Source organism: Mercenaria mercenaria, chromosome 5 (genome assembly GCF_021730395.1).
Source record: "Mercenaria mercenaria strain notata chromosome 5, MADL_Memer_1, whole genome shotgun sequence".
NCBI classification, from domain to species: domain Eukaryota; kingdom Metazoa; phylum Mollusca; class Bivalvia; order Venerida; family Veneridae; genus Mercenaria; species Mercenaria mercenaria.
Window position 1 is genome coordinate 91,440,547 of NC_069365.1, and position 24,028 is coordinate 91,464,574.

A 24,028-nucleotide genomic window follows, 5' to 3' on the forward strand; every position below is an offset into this window, starting at 1 on the left:
TGTAGCGGATGTGGAAAAAACATCGCACATGAAATGCTAGAAGGTCTCAGCAGATTTTAAATAGAAGCTACTATTGGGTCTGAAATAGACTACGTCGGAGTATCCAAATCTTACTATTCGTTATCGCACAATAAACTTCCAAACAAACCGGATCTTACCAGTTTCCCTCTCCCGCCTTTTTTCAAGCGTTGCTATATTGACGGATCAGGTCTGTGTTTTTTACTTGTTGATTGTCTTGTTATGGCATTTTTGGGACAAAATTACAGTAAAATGACATTTAAGCATGTTTTAATTCTTTGGTAACTGATATCGAATTGTGAGCTGTTTACGTAATTGTAAATATGTAGAATTTTGCAAACTGTTGAAACCGAAAGTGTCCTGCACTCGCAGTATGGAAATTATATCTATATAACTTAACAGTTTATCTGTTGTTTATGTATATTAATATGTGACAATTTAAAACTAACATAACACTGAATATTATCAAGGTCAATTTTTACGTTTTCAGATACATAAAAGGATCGGATTCTGAAAGTAGGTCAACAACATTGCAGGACAAAGGTAGATCTACTTTTTTGTTTTATCCAGTACAGTTGCATGCTTCCTTTATACTATTCAGGAACGGTTAGGTATAAATTTCCAAAATGCATATTTCACTCCAGGGGGATGCAAAAAAAAACACATCCGTGAGACTTTTATGGCTAGATTTACTTCAAAAATATTGCTTCTCAATATATATTATGAACCAACGATGCTTTCTATAGAGGTTGCTGTGTTTTATAATCTTAAGTCACCTGTCACATTTTTATACACTCTCGCAAGGCAAACGTGTATTTTTAAAAACAAGGAAAATGTCGTCAAACGACCTTTAGCTTTTCCCGGAAGTACTGAAAATGAAAGTAAAAACGAAGGTCGCACTTGTGTTAGTCTCACACACAGAGGTCATCCTGTCCAGTAGTATGCAAGTGGACACAAATCACACAGGGGTCCGTAACGGATCAAAGGTATATGGAGTATTTTCGAACCTCGTCAAATCGTGCTTAAGGCCCATTTTTTATGTTGTCTGATGAATGGGGGTGGGGGTACACATTTGTTTGGCCCTTAAAATTAATTTAATGTGTATTATTATAAATTAATCAAAAGGAGAAGATCACTTGCCCTCACCACTGTGGGCTTGTTCCCTGCTTGGATCAACATGTATGGGAGCTGCTCCTTGAGGGCATTTGAGATTCTTCTCCCATCACTGAAATAGAAAAATATGCATATGACCTTGATAATGTAGGTATTAGATCTAGATTTAAGAAAAATCGAATATTAAAAATCAGTCAATGCTCTGTCTTTAAAAAAGAAATGTCCTGACTTATTCAAATTCTTTTGGTAAACCAAAACTGGGACCATTATGTTAAAAATGAGAATGTCAGCATTTCTAGTTGGATTCCCTTTTTGTAATGTGTCTTATTTAAAGAAAATGTGTTTCAACCACCCAAAGTGAAGTTCTTGCATGTATTGATATACAATGTAATATGTCTGTGTATTCTCTTATACTTTTCTTAAGTCCTAATGTTTTTCTAAGATCTTAAATCTTTCAGCTTTGAAAACATAATATGATTTTTGTTTAATAAATCAACTTTCTCAGAATCTTGATGAATGTCTAAACACCCAAAAATGTCCCCTGTGCACCTTTTCGGTAGTTAAATGTCTGATTTCTTTTATTCTTTAAATAGAATGATTTTTGTTACTTTTTTCGCTGAAAGGGGGTTACAATGGATACAAAAGCAGTTTTTAACTTCACATATAAATGTTAACATTCTCAAAGCATCATTTATGATGTACCCTGTGCACCTTTTTTTGACATTCGTCAATTACCTTAGCATTACTATAATATGTGATGGCAGTTCTATATTTTTAGCAATGTGTACACAAAATTTAGGCAATATTACAATATACTTGATGATTTAGCATTATATAAGAAACCCTGGACAATTCAAAATTCATTGTTTGCATTTTTTCTGGAGTTGCCAATTTTCAAGTTAAAACGTGGAAACATCAATTTTATTGCTTCTTAAGCACTTAAGTTTACCTACATATGATAATGCTCACTAGTGAATATTGTGAATTTAAAAGAATTGCACTTACTATGTACATATTCTATAAAAATATTTTTGCTGCAATTTGTCCCCTGTGCAGCTTCTCAGTAACAATATATAGCATGTATTTTCAGTTTTGTAGTTATTTTGTCGAATACACTAATTGTTCGATAGGAGTTGTCTTAAATTGATCACAAATAGCCTTTTTTATGAACAGAAAACCAATAATGAATGTAACACTGATTTTCAATATGTGTCCCCTGTGAACCTGTAAAATAAGTTTTAAATAACTCAATTTTCAGTTGACAATTTTAGAAATTAAAATTACTGGTTTATAGACATGCAAAATGCAGGAAAAAAGTAGGTTTTATAATAATATGTTAATTATATTTCATTCAGCAACACATTTTCTAGGTAAAATTTTATTTTCATGTCAGATTTGTGATGTAAGAGTGATTTCAAAAACCAAAGTCCACAAATATTTGATAAATTAGGTTTCAAACCATACACATATACCTATCACTTATCATATATGTTAAAAAATTCTGTCATACATAATAACAAGAGCGCCAAGCGGGGCAATATACGCCCGAAGGGTTACATCAGAGGATGGGAGCAAAATTTAAAGAACTTGACTGTTGAAGCCCAAAGGACAGGAACAAAAAAAGAAATTTAAAAAAAAGTCCACAAAAACATTTACCAGGTAAAGTTATGTCAAAAAACATCTAAAAATTGGATGTACCATCCATGTTTTACCACAGAAAAGTGGTCTCGGGTTTTCCCTACTGCCAATAATAAAAAAGTTTCAAAATAAGCTATTTATAGTAACAAAAAGGGAAGTAATTAAAAAAATATTGTAAGAGAACAAAAAGGGATCTGCCAAATAAAAACAAGAGCACTGCAATGCATAGCAATATACACAAAGCAAAGTCATTTATGACCTTTGACCCCTAAGTGTGACCTTGACCTTGAAGCCAGTAATCCAAAACATGCGCTCTGCACGTCGCCTCAGTGTGGTAAACAATTGTGCGAGGTTTCTTTGAAATCCTTCAAGCAGTTCAAGAGTTACAGAGCGGATACAGCAAAGTCATATATGACCTTTCAATCCCAAGTGTGGCCTTGACCTTGAAGCTAGTCATCCAAAACAAGCGCTCTACACGTCGTCTCAGTGTGGTGAACATTTGTGCCAAGTTTCTTGAAATCCTTCAAGCAGTTCAAGAGTTACAGAGCGGACACAAAACACACTCATATGACCTTTGACCCCTAAGTGTGACCTTGACCTTGAAATGAGATATCCAAAACATGTGCTCTGCACGTCGTCTCGGTGTGGTGAACATTTGTATCAAGTTTCTTTGAAATCCTTCAAGGGGTTCAAGAGTTCCAGAACGGACACGAAATTGCTAACGGATGGACGGACGGACACCGGGACCATAACATAATGCGTCCCTTCGGGCGTATAATAAAACTAAAAAAAATCCCTTGCCATTAAACACTACAGCTTTTATCAACCATCTTACCGGAAATTCACTGAACTTAAAGGTTGAAATATTGTGTGATTGGTATTTCTCAACACTTGCCCAAAGCTATTTCCTTGAATTATCAAATGAAATAGATGACCACAATAAGAAATAGGTTTTAATTTTCAACCTTTATGTCACATTTTTGCTTCATTATTTTGAAAACCACCCAAATTCTTTGTAGTTAATGACATATTAAATATTATTTTAGTGTATGTACTTTTATTTAATTTAGTTTTAATTAATTTAAGATCTGAGTCTTTTTACTTGTAGAATAGTTGTGTTTAAGATAACTTGATACAGATTACTCATTACTGTGTTGTTTTTCCCTCTCTTAAGCAGGAAGATTTAGCGTTGGTAAGTCATACTTGACTGAGCAACAGACCTCGAAAGCTGTTTGTCCTTACAAGCTCGCCAATCAAACTCCATGACCGTAGAAATAACCAATAACCTCTTACGTTAAAATTATTCTTTCCTAATAGAGGCGATTCTCTGCGCAACAAATTCACGCATCGAATGGTACGCTACATGTGGAAATGGACTGACCTGCCAGCTTTTTTTAATTCCGTATTTACTCAACTGAAAGTGGTAACGGATTTACTTTGTTACAAATTACGTTAGCATTAAACTTTTTATACTTACTTGACATTGTTTAGACAGTAGAAAAGAACATAGTTCTTTTTTTCAAAATTTCAGGGGTTTTTTTTGTATTTTGGTAGAGAAATAAACAAAATGCAAAATGTAACGCCCCAAGGGGCGGTTAAAAATAAAGATAAAGTTTATTGTTTAACATGAGTAGTCGACGGAAGTCCCCACCTGGAATGGATGGAACTCCTTATTTCCAGCCAGCTGAGCCTACGGCAAGCGTCATATTTACCATTCCAGTACCCAGTCTTGACCTATACTGCTGAAAAAAGTACCAATAAAAGTAAATCACCCCGCACTGAACAGTAGTCGGGATATCTGCCACAACCGGGAATCGAACCTGGATCGTTGGCGTTGTAGTACAGCCAGCTATCCACTGCGCCACTGACTCCCTGGTTAAACGCTGGGATACGGAATGTCAATAAGGTACAATGATCTTGTCCTTGTGTCCGATCCTGGGGTTCCACACACTGATGACCAATATCTAAAACAGACATTGCAACCAAAATTTTACAAGATGATCATTATGTATTTATAAAGATGTGCCCTAGAAGGAACTTTTGCTATGCTTTAATTTGTTATATACACTCTTTAGAATTACTTATTTGTATCAAGTCTTATGGTGCTAATAACATTGTATGGTATCCAGCAATTGCCTGTCGTTCATTTCTTTCAAAAGCTTTGCATAGAGGTTTAATGACCAGCTTAAAAAGAAGTGCTTTCTTAACCCTTGTCCTGCTAAATTTCTGTAATAAACCTGTTCATCTGTAACTTTGGAAAGTTCTATTAACTGTTAAAAGGTACTGACTGAATTTCGAACAGTGCACCCTGGTCGCAAAGGCGGAATCACTCGTGTCCAGCATAAGGGTTAAGTGTTAGAAATCACAAGGTGAAGATTACTTTTACAAAAACACTTTGCTCTTCTAGATCCCTTTTGGTGTAGGGAACAAGATAGCACTGGTTCAGAATTGATGGATATAATCATGTTTATTATTGAGCGCCATCATATTTGACATTTCGCACACTAACATATCTCAGAAATGTATCCTATATTGTTTCTAAATATACCTTAATCCCCACTGTACCTCAAACATTTTAGCTAAAACATTGAATAAGGTATTTGTATATGTATACACCAATATATCAAAAATACAAATTACTGGAAAAATGGTTGAATTAAGTTCAGGATTGTCGTGTTCATCTCTTTCCTATTTGTCTATTTCGTATTTCAAGTTAACACTTCTTGTGAGTACATATTAATCTCCACAATTAGAAGAATAGTGAGAGATATCCTATTAACCCCTGACGTCGACATCGTTCATTGCATCCTGGTAAGGTCCACTCAGTTTTGTTGAAATGGAGGCACTTGGCCCCTTTTAGAGAAATAGAAATACAATTTAAGAACTTCTCATGAACTGCTGGATGGATCTTTATCAAACTTGATCTTAAGCATCATTTATAAGGTCCTCTTCCAAGTTTGTTCAAATGGTTGCACATGGTATATTTAGGGGACGCTAGACAGAGTTGAAATAAAAATGCATTGAAACAACTTCTTATGAATCGCGTAATGGATCTTAACTTGGTTTGTAGCGTCATTATAAGGTCATTTTCTCAATTTGTTCAAACGGGGACACTTGAGGGAAATAGAGTTACCTTTTAATTACTTTTTTCTCATGAACTGCTTTACGGATTTCAAATAACCTAAATCTGTAACATCCTTGTAAAGTCCTCTCATAATTCTATACAAATGGCGGCACTTGTCTCCTTTTTCCGACCATTGGAGCTAAAATAGAAATTACTCAGAAGAATCTGGGTATGAAGCATTCTTATAAAATCCTCTCTTAAATTTCTTGAAGAGGGACCAAGACTAGTGCTAAAATTAGAAATATCTTTGTATGACTTTTTTCCATGAACCGCCAAAAGGCGGATCTTCATCAAATTTGGCCAGTAGTATCCTTGTAAGGTCCCGTCTATCGTCCAAACGGGGACACTTGACCTGTTTTGTGTTTTTATACTTAACAAAATTGTTACCATTCATGATTTCGTGTGTCATACATATATTCAAGATCAGTAACTTAACTTAACAGTAACTTAAGTCAATTATGGCGCGCTCTTTTCTGTCAGTTTGTCTTTCAGATGTTAAAACTTTCTTTGTGTAAAAGTTTTTCTCATATAATATCTTTCTTCTAAATGTCTTAAAACCTGTGAACATGTTCACCAATAAAGCAAGAATCCGGAAAATGTGACTAAATGGAAAACAAGCTGTTGATATCATTTCTGCATTGTCGGTAAAATGTGATTCCACCCAAACGAATTTGCCCGGGTCTAGCCGCAGTATAACCGTGTTACTACCAGATATGTCTGTGTTTGAAATTGTATCTACCGCATTTACTCCATCGTAAACAAGCTTCATATCAATGTAGTCTACTTTAGATTCCATATTATATGTGAACATGTACACGCCTGGAACATGAGCTGTATATATACCAGATTTCTTATAGCCATTTCCGTCATTTATGAAGACTTGATTGAAAATTATTGCAGTGTTAGGCTGAACGTTTGACATTTCGTGGCCAAGGTAAATTGAAAACGCGACTGTATCCACGTTAATAGTTACTGACCGGCCTGAGCATACTTTTCTTTTACCATGTCTTCTTGGTGAACTCATTATTTTTAGCGACAGCTTCTTCACTTGCTCGCTCTTATTGGTTTTAAAATGTCGACGAAATGTATCTTGATTTTGGGCACCATAACCTATCGTTCTTATATATTTGCCTTTAGTTTAAATCAATAAAGTTTTGTTCCATTTCTTTCAACTCCTTTTCCAAGTTTTGCAATTCTGATAACTCTTGTCCAGAGATTTGCAATTGTTATAACTTGTTTTAAGCTTCGCAAGTCTGGTAACTCTTGTTTCAAGTTTTGCCGTTCTATTTGTTTCGATTTTCGCAATTGTGATTACTCTTTTTCAAACTGTGCAAACTGTGCAATTCTCTTCTTTGAACTTTTCTAACTCCATTATTTCTTGTTTTAGGTTTCAAAGTTCTGTTTAAAACTTCTAAAATCTGTTGTTTCAGTGTTGTTACAATTGTCTGGAATTCTTTCACACTTGTTTCGAATTTTCTTGGAAACCTTTTAGGGTATTGTCGGAAAACATCATGTGAGGAAACCATCCAGCTGGCTTACGGAAAGTCGGTTCTATCCAGGTGCCCGCTCGTGATGAAATAATGCACGGAGGGTCACCTGGAGTCTTCCTCCGCCATCAAAGCTGGAAAGCCGCCAAATGACCTATATTTGTGTCGTTGCGACGTTAAACCCAACAAAATAAAAAAAATAAATTGTCGGAAAACAAACAACACTGATATCTATCGTAAAATTGGGAGATGGCGGCGCCAGACACCTGCACCAGTTCCTAATATTATTAAGTCCATGAAAACAAAACAAAACAAAACGTAAAATACAACAAAATCATCGCTTATTTTTGTGCGTCATAAATTCAATTGTATTTACTTCAGCGTTAACTATGTAAATAACAATTCAATTCAATTCAATTTATTTTATTATGTAACTAACAACACGCAAAATGACAAAGGTTACAAGATAAAATGATTTCGTATCTCGGAAAAAAGGTTATCTTTTAAACCTTAAAGCTAAAACAAGTACACATGTATAAATACATATTTCTTTCTCCGTTTTAAATCCTGACAAAAGCATAATTCATAAATGGCTTAAAAATGATTCTTCGTATGAATAATATGAGCAGTCTAATTAATGTACTGTTAATTATTAATGATCTACTAGTATTAACTGTCGTCTTTTGTAAATTAAATATTTTATTTCATCATTTTAGAAAGAAACCATAGATATTCATAAATACATTAAAATATGTTTCCTCAATATATTTGTTTTAACCCTTATTATGCTGAACACGATGGGTTCTGCCTTTGCGATCAGTGTAGATCATGATCAGACTGCACGTCCGTACAGTCTGATCAAGATCTGCACTGTTCGCTATTCATTCTTTTTGGTTAACACCCCTTTTTGATTGGTGCTAGGCAGATTGAAAAATGGACAAGTTCATTAAATAAATTTAGCAGGATAAGGGTTAATTTTCTCCATCTTCGTATGCCTAATGAGAGTACGGTGTCATTAGTTGCGGAATAGTATTATGCTGAGCAATAATTCTAGATTTATTCTCGTTGAAAACATTGGAATATGCGCTGAATAGGGAACCAGAAAATATGTTCGTTCATGACGTGTTTACATCAACTATACAGCAGGGAATAACAAAATATGTACATGTACACAAATATCAAAAGTTAAAAAACAATTACACAATTGATAATAATAATTAAGGAAGTTAAAGAACGTAAATGTTAACAGTTGTTAAAGCATGTCGAATTATGTCGTCCTGCTAGATGCATGTAGCATTTTATACTGTAACTGTTCGCTTACCAGTAGCCAGAATTCATTTACTCTCTTACCACATTATATTCAGCTCACAGAATCGTGACAAAACATTTTGAAATAACTAATAAAGTGACTAAAACGTTGAATGGCAGACACAGTTTGTCACTGTTATTTGCACGTACAGATGCATGAGCCCCATCTGCTTTCCCATGTCCCGAAGGAAGTCTTTTATCGTATTGCAAGTCGTAACTCTGGCTTTCAAATCCATAGTCAACATTTCCAGCAGTTTGTGTTGGTGCATAGTCGGTAACAATAAGTGAAGTTAACGGTGTGACAAATCCATACTGCAGTGACAATTCTAACGCTACCTTGTTCGCTTTCTCCCTTTCATTTGCATCGAGCGCTATTTCGGCTTCTTTTAAGAAATATTTCACCCTTTGATAGACAGCAAGCCGTGTCAGCATCTCAGATTCGTCGTCTAATATTAGAATTGTAGGGACATTGTTAAAGGTAAAATCATCACGTGCGCCCACTACTTTTACTGTAGGCAATACTTTCTCTCCCGGACGTGTCTGGCCGCTTATAACAAGTTCACCTTTGCAATCATATTGCCGAAAATGCGCTTGCGTGATATTGGTTTCCGGTAAAACTGCACCGTCCACTTCGAATGAGAATACTAGGTTTTTGTAGTACGGATTCGCAATTTCATTGTACATCGAAATCAGTTCACCGTCTGCTACATTGCTTTCGATCTCTTTGATAATTGTCAAAGTACCAGCGTTTTCATATGCAATCAGTTGTAGAAAGTTTATATCAGCATTCCGCCCAAATGCAATGGTGTTTATTGTGGATTTGCAGCACTCTTCACGTACATAATTCCTATCTCGGACATTCTGTCGTATTGCCGACGTATCCGTTATACCGTGTGTTGGTTCCCCATCAGTTAGAAAAACGATTATTTGTCCGTAGCGTTCAACAGAATTAGAACGACTAAATAAGTCAATAGCACTCAGAAGCGCATCGTTTATGTTTGTAGAGCCACTTGCTTTAACGTACTTTTGAATAAACAATTTTGCCGCGTTTGTATTATCTGGATTAGCTTGCTGAAAACTCGTTTCCCACTTGGCAGAAATGTCATCAAATATGATAATATTGAAATAATCCGTTGACCGAAGCTGGGAAAGTATAATGGTCATGGCTTCTCGAACTTGATGTATTGGATTTCCAGACATTGAACCGCTTATATCTATTACAAACACAATTTGTTTCCTCATGACGTTACTCTCGTCACAGGGGACTGAAAACAGGTGAACAAAGTTACCATCGTTATTCATGAAAACCATACCCCCGTTGTCTTCCAGTTCTAACTCATACTCTACTACAAATGGCGCTTCTAGTCCAACACTTGCTACTTCTTGTTCCGTAGTACTTGGCTTCCAGTCTATGGTATTTACATAGTAACCATCTTTTGACACAACGCCCTCTTCATAAATTACGCGTTGTTTAAGGTACGGTGTCTTGTACGAGAAATATTTAAACTTCTGTTTCTCTTTAAAACTGCATTTTACTTCCAGACTAGGTATCACCTGCTCTAAGTCTATAAATAACTTTTGAGAATATTTCTCAGCACGACGTTGCAAAAATTCTTCATATTCTAGACGGAATTCTACTTCAGTGTCCCCAGCTACGTTTACCTCGATTTCAAAGATGTCCAAATCTAAATCATCTCTGACGCCTTGATGGCTAACAAGACCCGCGGTTACATTGTCTTCCTTAGCTTTATCGTAGGCTTCTTGTGCTTTCTTTTTTTCTTTAATAACCGCTTCGATTGTCCTATTGTCTGTGGCTATAACAAAACTTGTAATATACGCTTCTTTCGGGAGCTTAACTTGAAACGTCACTTCCTGGTCAGCTGACTTCCGATTGATCATTACACTCTTTACTAAGACTTTCGCGTATCTAAGGGCGACATCCGACGTGATTTCAAGCTCTCGCACATCTACGTCATGTAAGCTTCTACTGAGTATCGTATTCTGCACAGTGTGTATATAGAAAACTAGTACACAACTTGTAAACAAAACGCATTTCATCTTGTTTGTTTTGTTATTACCGACAGATTATCATGTTGCCTGTTTAAATTCACATTTGTTTACAAACAGTTTAATAATCCATTGTTTTAATCAAATGGCGTCTTTTATCGAGTATTGATTCACCCTACTTAACTCGTATCTAGGTATCTAAAACGGTGTGCAGTAGAAAACTGTTCTCATATATATCAATCAGGGCTGTGAATGATAACATTTGAGGTCAAACACTCCTATTACTTTTTCCATAGACTTCCATTATAAGAAATGGCCCTGTCACATGCCCCAAAATTGAGAAATGACCATGAAAATGTGATTCTTTCAGTAAGACAGCACTTCAGACACATAAAAATAGCAATTTTATATAGGCGTAACCAATCCGTTTTCTTATAATTTTTCATCAGAAAAACCTACCCCCTTTCTTCATGGCATTTAGAGGCAAAAAGCCCGCTGACACCTACTATTCTAAATACAGAATTGTAAAATCAACCATTCAGCCAGGCACTAGTAAAATATTCCAAATTTCATAGACAACGTTATATTGCTTGATTTTGGCACAAATTTTATGATTGTAAACATAACATTTTTATCCAATCAGCTTACGTCTCATTGAATCTTACGGGTTTCCCTACACTTTTTTTCAATCAATCCAAAGCCGGATTGTAATAACAATCTCTGACCAACATACATTCAGGCATTCCTTCACGTTTACAGTACACAATATTTTTTTCTGGTAACGTAGTTAATTTCATCCTCCTAAATAAACTATAACTGTCTGAAGTCGTTTATAAATACTTTTCTAAACCAGCGGATTGTATTCAGAGGGTTTCGGATGGATGGATAAGGACAACTCTTAACGCCCCTGACCTGCCTCCCCCCTTCCCCCCCCCCCCCCCCCCCCACACACACACACACAAAAAAATGGTGGTGGGGGCACAAAAAGGATATACAATACATTCATGGTATCGGTGCAGTTACAGAAGTTAATGAATCCTTAAATGTTAATTTAGTAGATGAATAAGCCAATCGAAAAAGTCAGTACTAAAACTAAATGAAACATACTAAATCAGTACATTTATAAACGTAAAATATTTAACGATGATGATTATGATTTTAAGTTAGCATTTTACTAAAATGTTATTCACTGAGTTTCTTATTGGAGTTTGTCACTTGCATACATCTGCAAAATGAAGACCATGATTTAGTAATACTGACTTTTTGTTAAATAAGATCAATATTTATATTTTTATTTGAGAATTGTATTACAATGTTTAATATGCAATCATATATCTAAATATCTGAAGAAATTGAATTGAATGTATTTGATGTATGTTTGTAGGAATTGTGTCAGACATTAAACATTTTGTAATGTACAGTATTGATATATGGCCCCTTTATTTTGATTCTTTCCTTACCGAATCCAGAGTGCATAAATGTGCTGAGATAACCACCGAATTTTCTACCAATGTTATCAATCCCTGTTATTCATACCAAGAAAATTTGTTAACTTTATGGCCTGAACCCACAAGGTGTTAAAGATATGTGCCAATCATCCAAAAGTTTCCCTGGACAACCAAAGTCGGCCTTTAAAATTCAGTATTACTTTAATAACACTAGTTATTGTCCGCCAGTTTTGTTTCAAGTGCAAACATATATATTATATATGTTATGAAAAAATGATTTACTTAACAGCATAATTCAACACGCTTTATTCACACTCTCTGTTGTAATGTATAAGTTGACCTTTATATTCATATGAATTGTATTTATAAAGATGAGCAGCTGAAGCTCTTCCGCTTTAGATATATTTAAAAATACGTTCTTCACTGAAATGTTTGTACTAGTATTTGCTATAGAAAAAAATATATTCCTCTTTAAATATAAAAAAAATCGCGTTTCTTTTAAAATGTTTTGATTGTTTTAGCCGAAGGAATAAATTGTTCTTAACCATACTTTTTCTCTCAATATTTTCATTCAGACATAACAGAACAACTAGGTGTAATATTATCGCAGTTACAAAATATATATAACAGAACAGAATATATCGTTTATTTTCTAGACTTGAGCTTATCAGCTGCTCATTCATTCACATAATTCTGGGTTACCTTATAAAAAGTGCGTGAAACACATTTATCAATTCCCGTTCATTATTATGTCACAAGTCGATCAGATTAGGTGAATGAATTTCCAGCGTAACACCAAAAATGTGATTTTTGAGTATTTGTTTGTTTGCCCCTAACATTGGTAACATTTATATATAGAAGTTGGTATCTCAGTAACCACTAGTGATAATTGACTGAAAATTCAAACATTTGTTAATCATGGTGATATGCCAAGTTCCGTTACTCTGTTTCACTTTTCCACAAAGTTAATCTTGTTCCACGACTTGGCATTGATTTTTATATGTAAGCTGGTATCCCATTTCGCATAAAAGAGGGAAAAGTTATATGCCTTTTACTTACATATAAAAAAGGGAAAATAATATGCCTTTTATTTACATGTTACAAACAGTGTAGCACCGTTTGTAATAATTATGTCATTGTATTTATGAAATTAACTTTTTCTGTCACAAGACTTTTGAATAATCGAATGTTACTGTTTGCAAAGACTGTAGTCGTTTGTATTTGTTAGTTTCAAATATAAACATACAAGATAAACTTGTAATAGGATAGTCAAAACACTAAACTTTCAAATATACTTATTTACTTGCAGAATTCGAGCTACCAGTGAACACAGAGGTGTATCCTGATCTTTCTTTGAATTGAAGATGAAGACGAAGACCTTGACTTGAAGATGTCCTCAAACATCTTGCTTATGTTTTAACATGGCGATGGCTCACAAGTCTCTCTTTAAAGACCCAAAATACAAGAACTGGGTCAGAGCTAGCTCTGGCTTAAAGAAGGCTTAGAACCTTTCGTTGATGAAATTCTAATGCGACATCACCAAAACATCCTCGCTCAAATTTTCCGTTCCGTACCAGTCAGCAATTGCAACCAGTGTAATTTAAAAAAACTTAAACCAAACCACGTCCGCGACAGAAATAAACAATGTCCGCTTGGACACGCAAAATGTAATTGTCAATATCCAAATGGCAAAATGGCATGTCCCAACAACATTTGTGGCGATTTCTATGATAAAATCATCCGTTCTCACGCCTCCAGTCCGCCAAAGCCATATTGGGATAATGTAAACAGTATGTTCTGGTGTACAAACCACTGGGAATTTGGAAAGTGTTTCATCAACGCACCGGGATATGTTTCGAAAACCAAAGCATCGGAAATTGACTGTTCTGGTCTACTTCATGTTATTATAAATAACATAGAATTCCACAGTCACATTCAAAGCTGTATCACTGGTTCGGACGTCTTCTCACAGGTACGTTGCTTATTTTGGAATAAAAAGCATAATGTGAATTCTTCTATCTTCATTTTATATTTCACAATGAATCATTTTATTGTCTTCATAATATAAATATAATTTTATTCGATTGCTGGATTCGCTTTTAACAGTTTAAATATTGTTTTGAATAACAGCTAAGCGATGTTTCTAAGATTTGCATCTGTAAATGAACACAAATTGTACAAGTTCCGAGCTTTGTCCAAATTAGGAAGAAATTATACCAGAAATGAATGTGTGTTATTGTTGATTTCAGGCGCGTGTGATAAGGAATGAACTGTTCCATTCGTCTATGGAACTGGATGATACGAAAGCAGACGAGTATATTGATATGATGATTGCTGTTTTAGAAGACCCCAAAGAACTTCTTATGAGACAAAAATGTATAACTGCAGCACAGAAATTGAAGGAGGTAGGTATATAGATGTATGTCTTAGATGGTCTATGTTTACCAGACCAAGATGATAAAGTTAGTCAACACTGTTTATTGAATAGGCTTATGCAAGGTCGCCATATGATCATTGTGACGGTGTGACGTTAATTATGTTGACCCTGAAATTCAATTTACTACTGAACAATATAGGTACTTTTTCATGAAGTTAGATAAGATTTGCATATCTGAGCATTTAAAGTTGTAGACAATGACAAGGATAATGGCTGTGCGAATAAATATTTAAGATCATATTAGAGATAGAGGGAGTAGGGTTGAGGGTCTCCTGTCGCAGTGCTTCATGGAGCTTTGCCAATTATTTTGCTGATTTATTTCTTTATTGGCAATTTGTACTATTTTCAGCTGAAGAAAAATAAACTGATTATAACACAAGAGACAGAGGAAGAAGTTTTGAAAGCAGCTGCATATATAATCGAAGAAGACAGAATGAAATATCTCCACCAAAGAGTGAACGACCTTGAAGATAAATTTCAAAGAAAAAACATGGACTTAGGAAGAGTGAAGAGAAAGACAAATGAAGATCTAAAAATGTTGAAGAAAAAGAGAATGGAAGATAAAGAAAATTTGGACAAATCTATGAGTTCATTGTCGGACAGAATTTCTAGTCTGGAATCGAAAGACAAGGAAACGGCTTCATCAAAAAAGATACTTCTTTGCTATTTATTGCATAATCTTTATAAGACTACAACTTTCATTTCAGCTGGTGGGCGTATTTTCGGCAGATTATGTTTAATATGACAATGACAGCTGGGGTGAAGTACAGAAAACCAGAGTTTACATTTTGTCTGTTAAAATAACTAGGTTACTTTTTTTTGTACAAAATACAACTTATTAAAACATATCAGAGGACATATTTTATTTGAACAAAAACCAACAACTAGATATCAAAGCAAAACTGAAATATTAACGTTTAGCACATCACCTTTATAAATATCGCACTCAATAATTTACGCTATTAATATTGCCGATCTATTTGTAACAATCTATTTGTAAGAAAATCAAATGCCAAATATTACGGAAGTCTACTTATGAATGGGAAGTAAGTACAAATTTGTTCCTCAAATGTAAATTGAACTTTATGCTACCTCACACGAATTAGGAACTCACGTAATGGGAATGGTAATGGTGGGCTGGACTTCTTATCATTGATAGAACTTACATTGCCTTAATGGCCAGCTTAAATGCAGACGGGCTAAACTGCTTTATCATTGATAATTCATCTGCGATATTCATGAGTGGAGCTATTTTCTGCAGCACAGGAACGTTGTGTGCCCATCATATGATTTTAAGAAGTATACGTTTTACTGTGGTAATGGGTAAACCCGTCGCCAAAAATAAAATAATTTTAGCATTCCTCTGCCCCATGGACAAAAGTAAGCTCATGTGATCATCTGGCATCCACCCAGACACTTGTATTGTATCTACAGTACGTTGTTTACTATGGGGCCAAAGAAATAATAACTACCTAAGTAATAATAGAATTAAGACTTCATGGAATGAATACGATATATTTCTTTTCACACATTCTACAACAAATTATAATGAATGTACATACAGCCGCACTATAATATTTTCTTTTGGTAATTTCCTCTCCTTTAAAAATGATTGCCCTTATTTTTAGGGCAAGGGGGTGTGAAAATGTTATTGCTAAATATTAAATATGACTTCATCTCCTGAACAGATTTTTCCTGGGAGGGTCTTTATGCCGTAGGGATTCATAGGTCCTTACCCTCCCTCCCCCCCCCAACCCCCACCCCCACCCACAACTCCTCCCGTTCCCCCCCCCCCCCCACCCCCAACCCCATTCCGGCAACAAAACGGGATCAGTCCATAATGGTGAAAACGATTTTGCAACAGAACTTAAGAATGGATTTCAGCCTAACTTGACTTGAATCATCCGCTAGTAGTATAGATTAAAATTATAATAAAAATGTAGTTTCTAACATCCTTGGATGCAATGGATGGACCCCCGCATGGTGTAAAAACATTTTGATTTTAAAGATTTCTATCTCAGAACTCATTAACAATACTAGAACTGGAGAGTCGAACACAGGGAGAAAACAGACCTGTCCCTTAATTTAATATGAAATAATTATTTGGTTTCAAACGGCTTCTTTTCTAGAGCCAGTTGAAGCAAGTCCAGTCAATTTGTATTGTTTCACACTAGTGTAGTCGTAATTCAAAATGTAACTAATAATGGCTTAAACATCCTCTGGGAGATACAGGCGTGTCCCTGATGTGTGTTAAGTCACTATACTTCAAATCACTCCTTGTATGGAAACGTTCATTGGAACTCAATCACGTTTGTCTGCTAGTATGGAACTAAAATGCATCTTTTGACAGGTCGTGGTTTTACTGTAATAATCCTCTATCTGCATTTTAGCCAGTTTAGGAAAACGAAGGTCAAAGTTCCAATGTCGAATACCTTAGTCGTACTCTTGGTCTATTACAAAAAGGCTGTAGAAGCTTTGTTTAGATATCACGCATAATTAAAAGTGACAGTATATTTGGATTAATGTTGTAGTCCACATCTCCAATTTTATTAATATTTTGTTCACTAGATTCTATTATAAAATGACCTATTCCCACATATAAATGTAAAAACTCAAAATTCTTCAGTAACTGGATTATATTACTGCTTTATACTTGTATATCATTTCCAACCTTAATCATATCAAATATAAATTTTATACAGTTAAATATGCTTTAAATCACATATTCGTTTTGTTGGACATGGCTCACTTTAAAAGTTAAGAAGAGCGGTTTTAAATGAATTTTTTTTTATAATATTCAAAGAAATATCAAACACTGTTATTAAGATTGTGGATCATGTTAATATTAAGTCTTGAATTGGTTTAACCATTTCATTAGTTATATATCAACCTGTCTTTGTTACATTTCGGCTTGGATCTTCATAACCTTCATACACTTGCTTTTGAAGAAGAATTGTGTTTTTGAAATGTTTTTGCTGGCTTATAAATCAATACAGTATATGTTTAGGAAATAATATTGCCAATTGCGACATCCAGTTTAAAATAACGAATTTCGTGCAATCTGTGGCATGGTCCATTCGTTCTCCGACATCAAGCATATATCATGTATTTATACTAAGGTGATGGTCGGTTGTAACACATGTCTCAAAGTATGACATGCAAATTCCTAAGTATACTAAAAGGATGAGAACGTTAGCATGTGTACATCAAAGATTTTTGTTTTCGCCTTCAATAAGTAAAGTCACAATGTAAGTTATGCATGTACACTCAAAATAATTGATTTACCTGTATACATATAAGATATTGCCACATTTTCCCCTGTGTCATTTTGAAATTTTGGTCAATTAACTTCAACAGAAATACTATAATTACTTCGTTTACCCGTAATACCAATCGCAGTTCACGTAATCTCCGTATGCTATTTCGGCATTCTTCGGGGGGGTTTTCCGGCGTTGACCTACACGTAGACTTAAGGTAGTTCTGCACGTTTGATAAACCGGAAGTGATGGCGTAACGTCACTTATCCGGAAAACGTGGAACAAAGCCTGGATTCGGCATACGGAAATGAAAATCATTTTATGAATTAATAGTAACCTATGAGTAAATTTATTACAATGGCAGTGTTACTGTCTTTCTAAAGTCAGAATATGATATTAAAACATCTGACACGTTAAAATTTCAAAATAATGTCTTAAAATTAGTGTGAAAAGTGTGGTTCACTTTAATCATGGTCAAATATCTCAAAATTAAGCACACGGACCTATACATTTTATTTCACCACATTATAGGCCATATGTTTATTTACAACTGTGGGATGTTTCATTAAATTCTACATTGTAGAAAAAATTCTATTCGCGAAAAAGTTGTGTTTTTCCCATAGACTTCCATTATGAAAAATTGCGTGAGGTTCAATTCTTTCAGATCAGTCTAGCAAAATATCAAGCACACGACCCTATCTTTTTTACTTGCTTAATTTTCTAGGTATATTCTGAAGTTTTGAAAAATCAGAGTTTAATCAAATTCTACATTGTAGAAAACATTTCGATCCAAACGTGCAGAACTACCTTAAGAATGCCATATTGGTTTACAAGAAGACGTATTGCATAACTTTTGACCGAGTGTCATAACGGGTCAGCTGCTTTAATATTGAAATTGTGCTGACTCGGATCTCGGAAGAGAACTGGAAAATGATTTCTTCATTATCAGTTGTATTTCAGTTAATTGTATTTCATACTTTAGAAGATATTCAGAGCAGTCAGGCACACCACAAAGCACAGCTGGAGTATGTAAGACGAAAACACGGTAATTATATGTTCGTTTGTTTTTGTTTAATATCGCACCCACACAATTATAGGTCATATCATGTAAACTTCCAAGCTTTGATGGTGGAGGAAGACCCAAGGTGCCCCTCCGTGAATTATTTCATCAAGGGCGGGCATCTGGGTAGAACCATCTACCTGGATGGCTTCCTCACATGAAAATTTCAACAAATGCCCCGTGTGGGGCTCAAACTCACATCGGTGAGGGGCAAGCGATTTGAAGTCAGCGACCGTAACCACTTGGCCATTGGAGGCCCCATGTGCACGAGACTTTTAGATGCAGCAGTTGATAGATACAAAGTGTATTCTAACTACAAACAGTTAAATGATTTTTCATAAGAATGTAAAGAAGTTTAAAATGCAGTGTACCATTCATAATTTATCATTTTTCTGGTTTAGGATAATGCACACCTCTGTTTTGTGTTAGTTTATGGTCAACATATATTTTCAGATTTGAAAAGAAAACTCATTGATATCTATAAAAGAATGGTCATAAAAAACTCTGTACTACCTTTGAGATATGGACGAAGTGTATGCATAGGGGATGTCTACGTTTTACCATGGATGGTTGTAGCAAATGAAGGAGCAAGAAATCGACAAATGAAAGACGGAATAGATGTTACGTCTCTGACAGAAATCTTTTACAAGGACGGAGAACCGGTACAGAATATATACATCCTTGGGGAAGCAGGATATGGGAAAACTATGTTAACCAAATATGTAGTTTATGAGTGGTGTTTGACACACGCTGAAGACGGACAAATTGAATCACATGCTGAAGAGGGACATATTGAAGAATTAAAAATGTTTGCAGAAAAAATGAAGGAATTTGATTTTCTTTTCTTCTTGTCGCTTCGTTATAACAAAGCTGTTGAGGGGAACAACATTCATAAAATGATAGAAAACCAGTTTGGACAGACGGCTTTAGAAATACTAGAAAATGAATCTGGCACTTGTTTGATCCTGATGGACGGCCTGGATGAATGGACGCCTAGTTTACAGCCTTCATCTTCGCAGTTTCAGCCTCAAGGGATACCACTTAAAAGTCTGACTAAAGATTACACAATTATAACAACATCGAGACCATGGAAGCCACGTGCTTTAAACCTTGATGAATCTGAGATGGTTCAATTAATAGAACTTCGTGGCATCCGAAAATATTCTGTAGAAAGCTTCGTTAATAAGGCCACGAAATATGTTGATGAATCATGTGACGCCGAGGCCTTCACTGCGGATATAAAAAAGTCGTCTGTATTTGACCTTGCTACTATTCCTTTTATGCTTCTCCAGCTTATACGTGTTTGGGTAGTCAGCAAGCACATAGCCTCTTCCCGCTGCGATATATCTTGTAGTTTGTTGGGTTCTATGTTTGCTTGGAGCGCTCAGTCAGACAGAAAAGAAAACATTCTGAAAGTAGTTCGAGACAACGAGGACTTTTGCAGTGATGTACGCTTTGATGCAATCAAAAGTGTACAGAATCTAAAGCTGTGTAAGGAATCTAAATTCCTCATACTGAAAGCAGCGAAGGTGTTTTACAGTATGTTATTTTCGAATGAAACGTATTCAGTTACGACGACTCAAAATGATTTGCGGTCATTAGGCATTGATGAACAAATCGAAAATATCTTCCTAGAGCTAGGGCTGTTTACGCTAGATCGAGATATTAACGTATTTCCAACTGAACAAGCATACTCATTTGTTCATACAATTCTACAGGAATATTTGGCAGCGTTATATATAACTACACAATGTCAAACAACATCACCAACAGATTATTCTGTTGATAATTTCAAGGTAATTGATGAACATTTAAAATATTGTAAGACTATTGATGATGTATGTAAACACGCCAATTTATTAGAAATGATTTGCACTTTGGACTCAACACTTACTACATCTATTTCTGAGTTTGTTTTCAGAATTGTTAATGCAGACAAACAAGTTCAAAAGTATAGGAAAACAACTGAAAATTATGATTATGAAATGATGTACAAGATACAAGACATCATTTTCAGCTGTACCTCCGAAAGCTTTTCAAATGAACCGTGTAATTCAATTTCATTAGGCGATCTAGTCATTGACAGTTCCACTGATGTGGCTCTTTATGAAAACATAAATCCGAGAAAAGTCAGGTCAATATATGTATTAGAGTGTGATAAACTCAATGAAGAGTTTTTTGAGTGCAAAAGTCTAAGTGAATATCCAATAGACGATGCTGACAATAGTGACAGTGATTTATCCCATCACACACGAGAAAGTGACAACGAACCGTATGAAATCAGCAGTGAAAGCTCTGGTAGTGGAAGTCAAAGTGACTGGCTAGTAGATGATAATGAAAGCACTGATGATATGTCTTGTATCGAAAACGAAGGAAAGGATGAAAGCCCAGACAACAGCACTGAGAGTAGTATTAGTGTCGATGGAAATTACGACTTGGATAATGGAGAAGGCGAACGCGACAGTGGTTTTATAGGACGGAGGGAACGGTACAGTTCTGATGCAAATAACGAGAGCAGGCAAATATATAGCTATGATGATGGACTCTCAGAAACAGATAGCAGTGGAGAAACGAGCATGAATATCGAATCTCTCGATCATGGAAATGGCAACGACATCGGCGGAAATGAAGAAACACAAACTCCTAATGTTGATTTTGGCGAGAGTGAAAAACATTATTTAAATTTTTTGGCCAAAAATGCCCATAAATGCCAACCTGATAAAGTATGCATTGTTAAATGCAGTTTATCAGATGGCGATGTAATGGCAATTCGTAAAATGATTGGTAATTGTTCTCAAACATTGAAATGCGTAGCGATACAACAGAAACAAATGTTTCCCTGCAGTGATTCGCCTATTGTCAGTACTCTCATAATGTCGAAAGCCACTTTGTTAACATCACTTGATCTACGCCTTTGTGAAAGTCTTCCACACGAAGATATGATCAGGCTGGCAAGACTTCTTGAACGTAATTTAGGCCTTGAACAGATCACTCTGGCACAAATCAAGTGCGCTTCAATGGTATGTCAAGATGACCATGAATGCAATTTTGTTCAACACAAACATTTAAAAAAAATTACTTTCACATCTTGTGATTTTCTAGCTAATGCTATCTGTAGTAAGAAACTTCAAGTGTGCAAGCTTGATTGTCTTGATCAGACAATAGTTCGGAATATTATGTTCTCCATAAATTTGTCTGAAATAACAGTATTTCATCTAGGAATGGTTCGTTTTGGAAGAGATGATATCTTATTTCCATATTTAGCTTTCCTAAAAGAAATTAGGTTCGAAAAGGTTGAAATGAACCAGGTGTCCTGGCTCTCTTTCATCACAAAGCTTCGTTCAATGGCTCTGTCTGACATAGAAATCAAGAGACTGACAATAAGCCAAGAAGCTTGGAACAGATTTATAGATGGTTTGTCAGAATTAGGGAAAGACAAAAGTGTTCATATAGACACATACAATTTAAGAGTGAGACAATTTCAATCGCCGTTGTCATTTGCGGATGCTTCTGGTAAGGAAGTCACAGACGAAGCAAGGCAGTATGTGAAAGAAAATGGATTCTGCGTGTTGCATGACAATGACGATACGTTCGAATTTGAAAAGAAATTAGTGGAGACCAGCACTTCCACTATTTGAAGTAGTCTAAAGCAGGAAATGTATTATACAAAATGAATTTGCTGTTTACTCGTATTCTCAGGAGATGGGGAGCTAAGTGTTTGTTTTATTCCCAGTAACATATTGACACTTCGTAAGCAGTATTTTGTTGTAATTTTGTAGAAAATGCACTTGTCTTTCAGATGGAGCCATGAGATATTACAGAATTATTTTGGTATAGCATTTAATAGCATGCCCAACTTCAAGAATGGACCAAGAGATTCTCGTATTCCTGTTTAGATTTGACTTTTCAGCACAAACAAATGCAGCAAGAAATGTGACAATTAGTAGCATTGTGAATACGTTATGGCAATATTGCTCACCCCACTAAAATTTAAAAAAAAAAAGATCAGTAAAGTGCAAATATTCTCATCAATTTGCGTTCAAATCACTTGAAATTTTCGTTGTGTCTTTTTTGTCCTATACATGTCAACAACAAGCATTATATAATTTGACAACTTTAAGGGGAAAAACAAGAATATGAGAAACCCTGAGAATACGAGGAAAGGGAATACACATGTAGAAACCTAAAGTAGACCACTTGGACAGAGTTTTGGATTTTTATAGCTTTTGTTCATTTATAGCATATAGGTCAAGATGCTATCTTGATATCTTATATGTAAAGAGTATTTGTAACACTTGACGTTAGAATTTTATCTTGATACCTGTAGCAAATGCCAGTTGGAATGTTATATTAATCACGTTTGAAACACATCAATTTAATGGCACTGACCTCCATATTTTGGCTCAAAATGATCTTTCTTCTAAATTAAAGTTTGATTATTTTATTAACACTAGAAAATGAATTTTTGTTTCTGAACTATCTTAAAAATGCCAAATCAAGAAAACAAATGCCCGAGTCGGGAACCGAACTCGGGCCGGCACTGCAATTAATTGTCTTGCGTTTTTACCAATACACCACAATTGTTAAATGTAAACAGTAGTTTACCTCGAGTATCTTTTCAATTGCGAATGTAAAAATTAGTAAAAAAATAAGTTTCATGTGTTTTAATAACATATAGTCTGTCAGTAATTAAGTTTCAAAGCTTTCTTAAGAAATATAACATTATTTCCCTTATATCTAAAGATGTTCTCCTATTTTACCGTTGCAAGATCTGGAGCTCAATGCATTTAACTAGAATGTTATCTTCATAACTTATATGTATTTGTAACGCATTACACAAATGTCATTTTTTGCTACCATGCGTAGTTTTGTGAAACATTACATTTGAACGTTATCTTGATTTCTCGTCTTATTACTAGTAAATATGGAATTTAAGCAAAGATGTACTGTTTCTATGTAGTTCGTCCAAATATACCGCATCACCCATTGTGGGTTTTGCGTCTGTAAAAGGTAAAAACAAATTCAAATGAGGAAGTGAGTGAAAGCAAAAGAATTAATATTAATGTTAACACTTAAAGACTCTCGCGAGTGCAGGTATTTAGAACAAGGGCAATGTGCAATGTGAAAAGCC

General features: G+C 35.1%; 2 protein-coding genes across 3 annotated transcripts; one reads left to right on the forward strand and one right to left on the reverse strand.

The window, feature by feature from the left end:
- The first annotated feature begins 141 nt into the window (after positions 1-141).
- LOC123559228 (uncharacterized) lies at positions 142-23,837 on the forward strand. 2 transcript variants are annotated; one of them, XM_053544290.1, is made up of 7 exons: positions 142-208; positions 509-561; positions 13,453-14,115; positions 14,393-14,548; positions 14,930-15,232; positions 18,813-18,882; positions 19,351-23,837. In XM_053544290.1, the coding sequence occupies exons 3-7, from the start codon at positions 13,672-13,674 to the stop codon at positions 22,533-22,535; spliced, it is 4,158 nt and encodes a 1,385-aa protein (XP_053400265.1). In that variant the 5' UTR covers positions 142-208; positions 509-561; positions 13,453-13,671; the 3' UTR covers positions 22,536-23,837. The 2 variants fall into 2 exon arrangements, with proteins under 2 accessions (XP_053400265.1, XP_045206968.2); XM_045351033.2 differs by lacking the exons at positions 142-208; positions 509-561 and adding an exon at positions 691-1,004.
- On the reverse strand, positions 7,788-10,917 carry LOC123557999 (inter-alpha-trypsin inhibitor heavy chain H4-like). The gene has a single exon (XM_045349854.2). The coding sequence runs from the start codon at positions 10,744-10,746 to the stop codon at positions 8,746-8,748; it is 2,001 nt and encodes a 666-aa protein (XP_045205789.2). The 5' UTR covers positions 10,747-10,917; the 3' UTR covers positions 7,788-8,745.
- Positions 23,838-24,028: the final 191 nt, after the last annotated feature.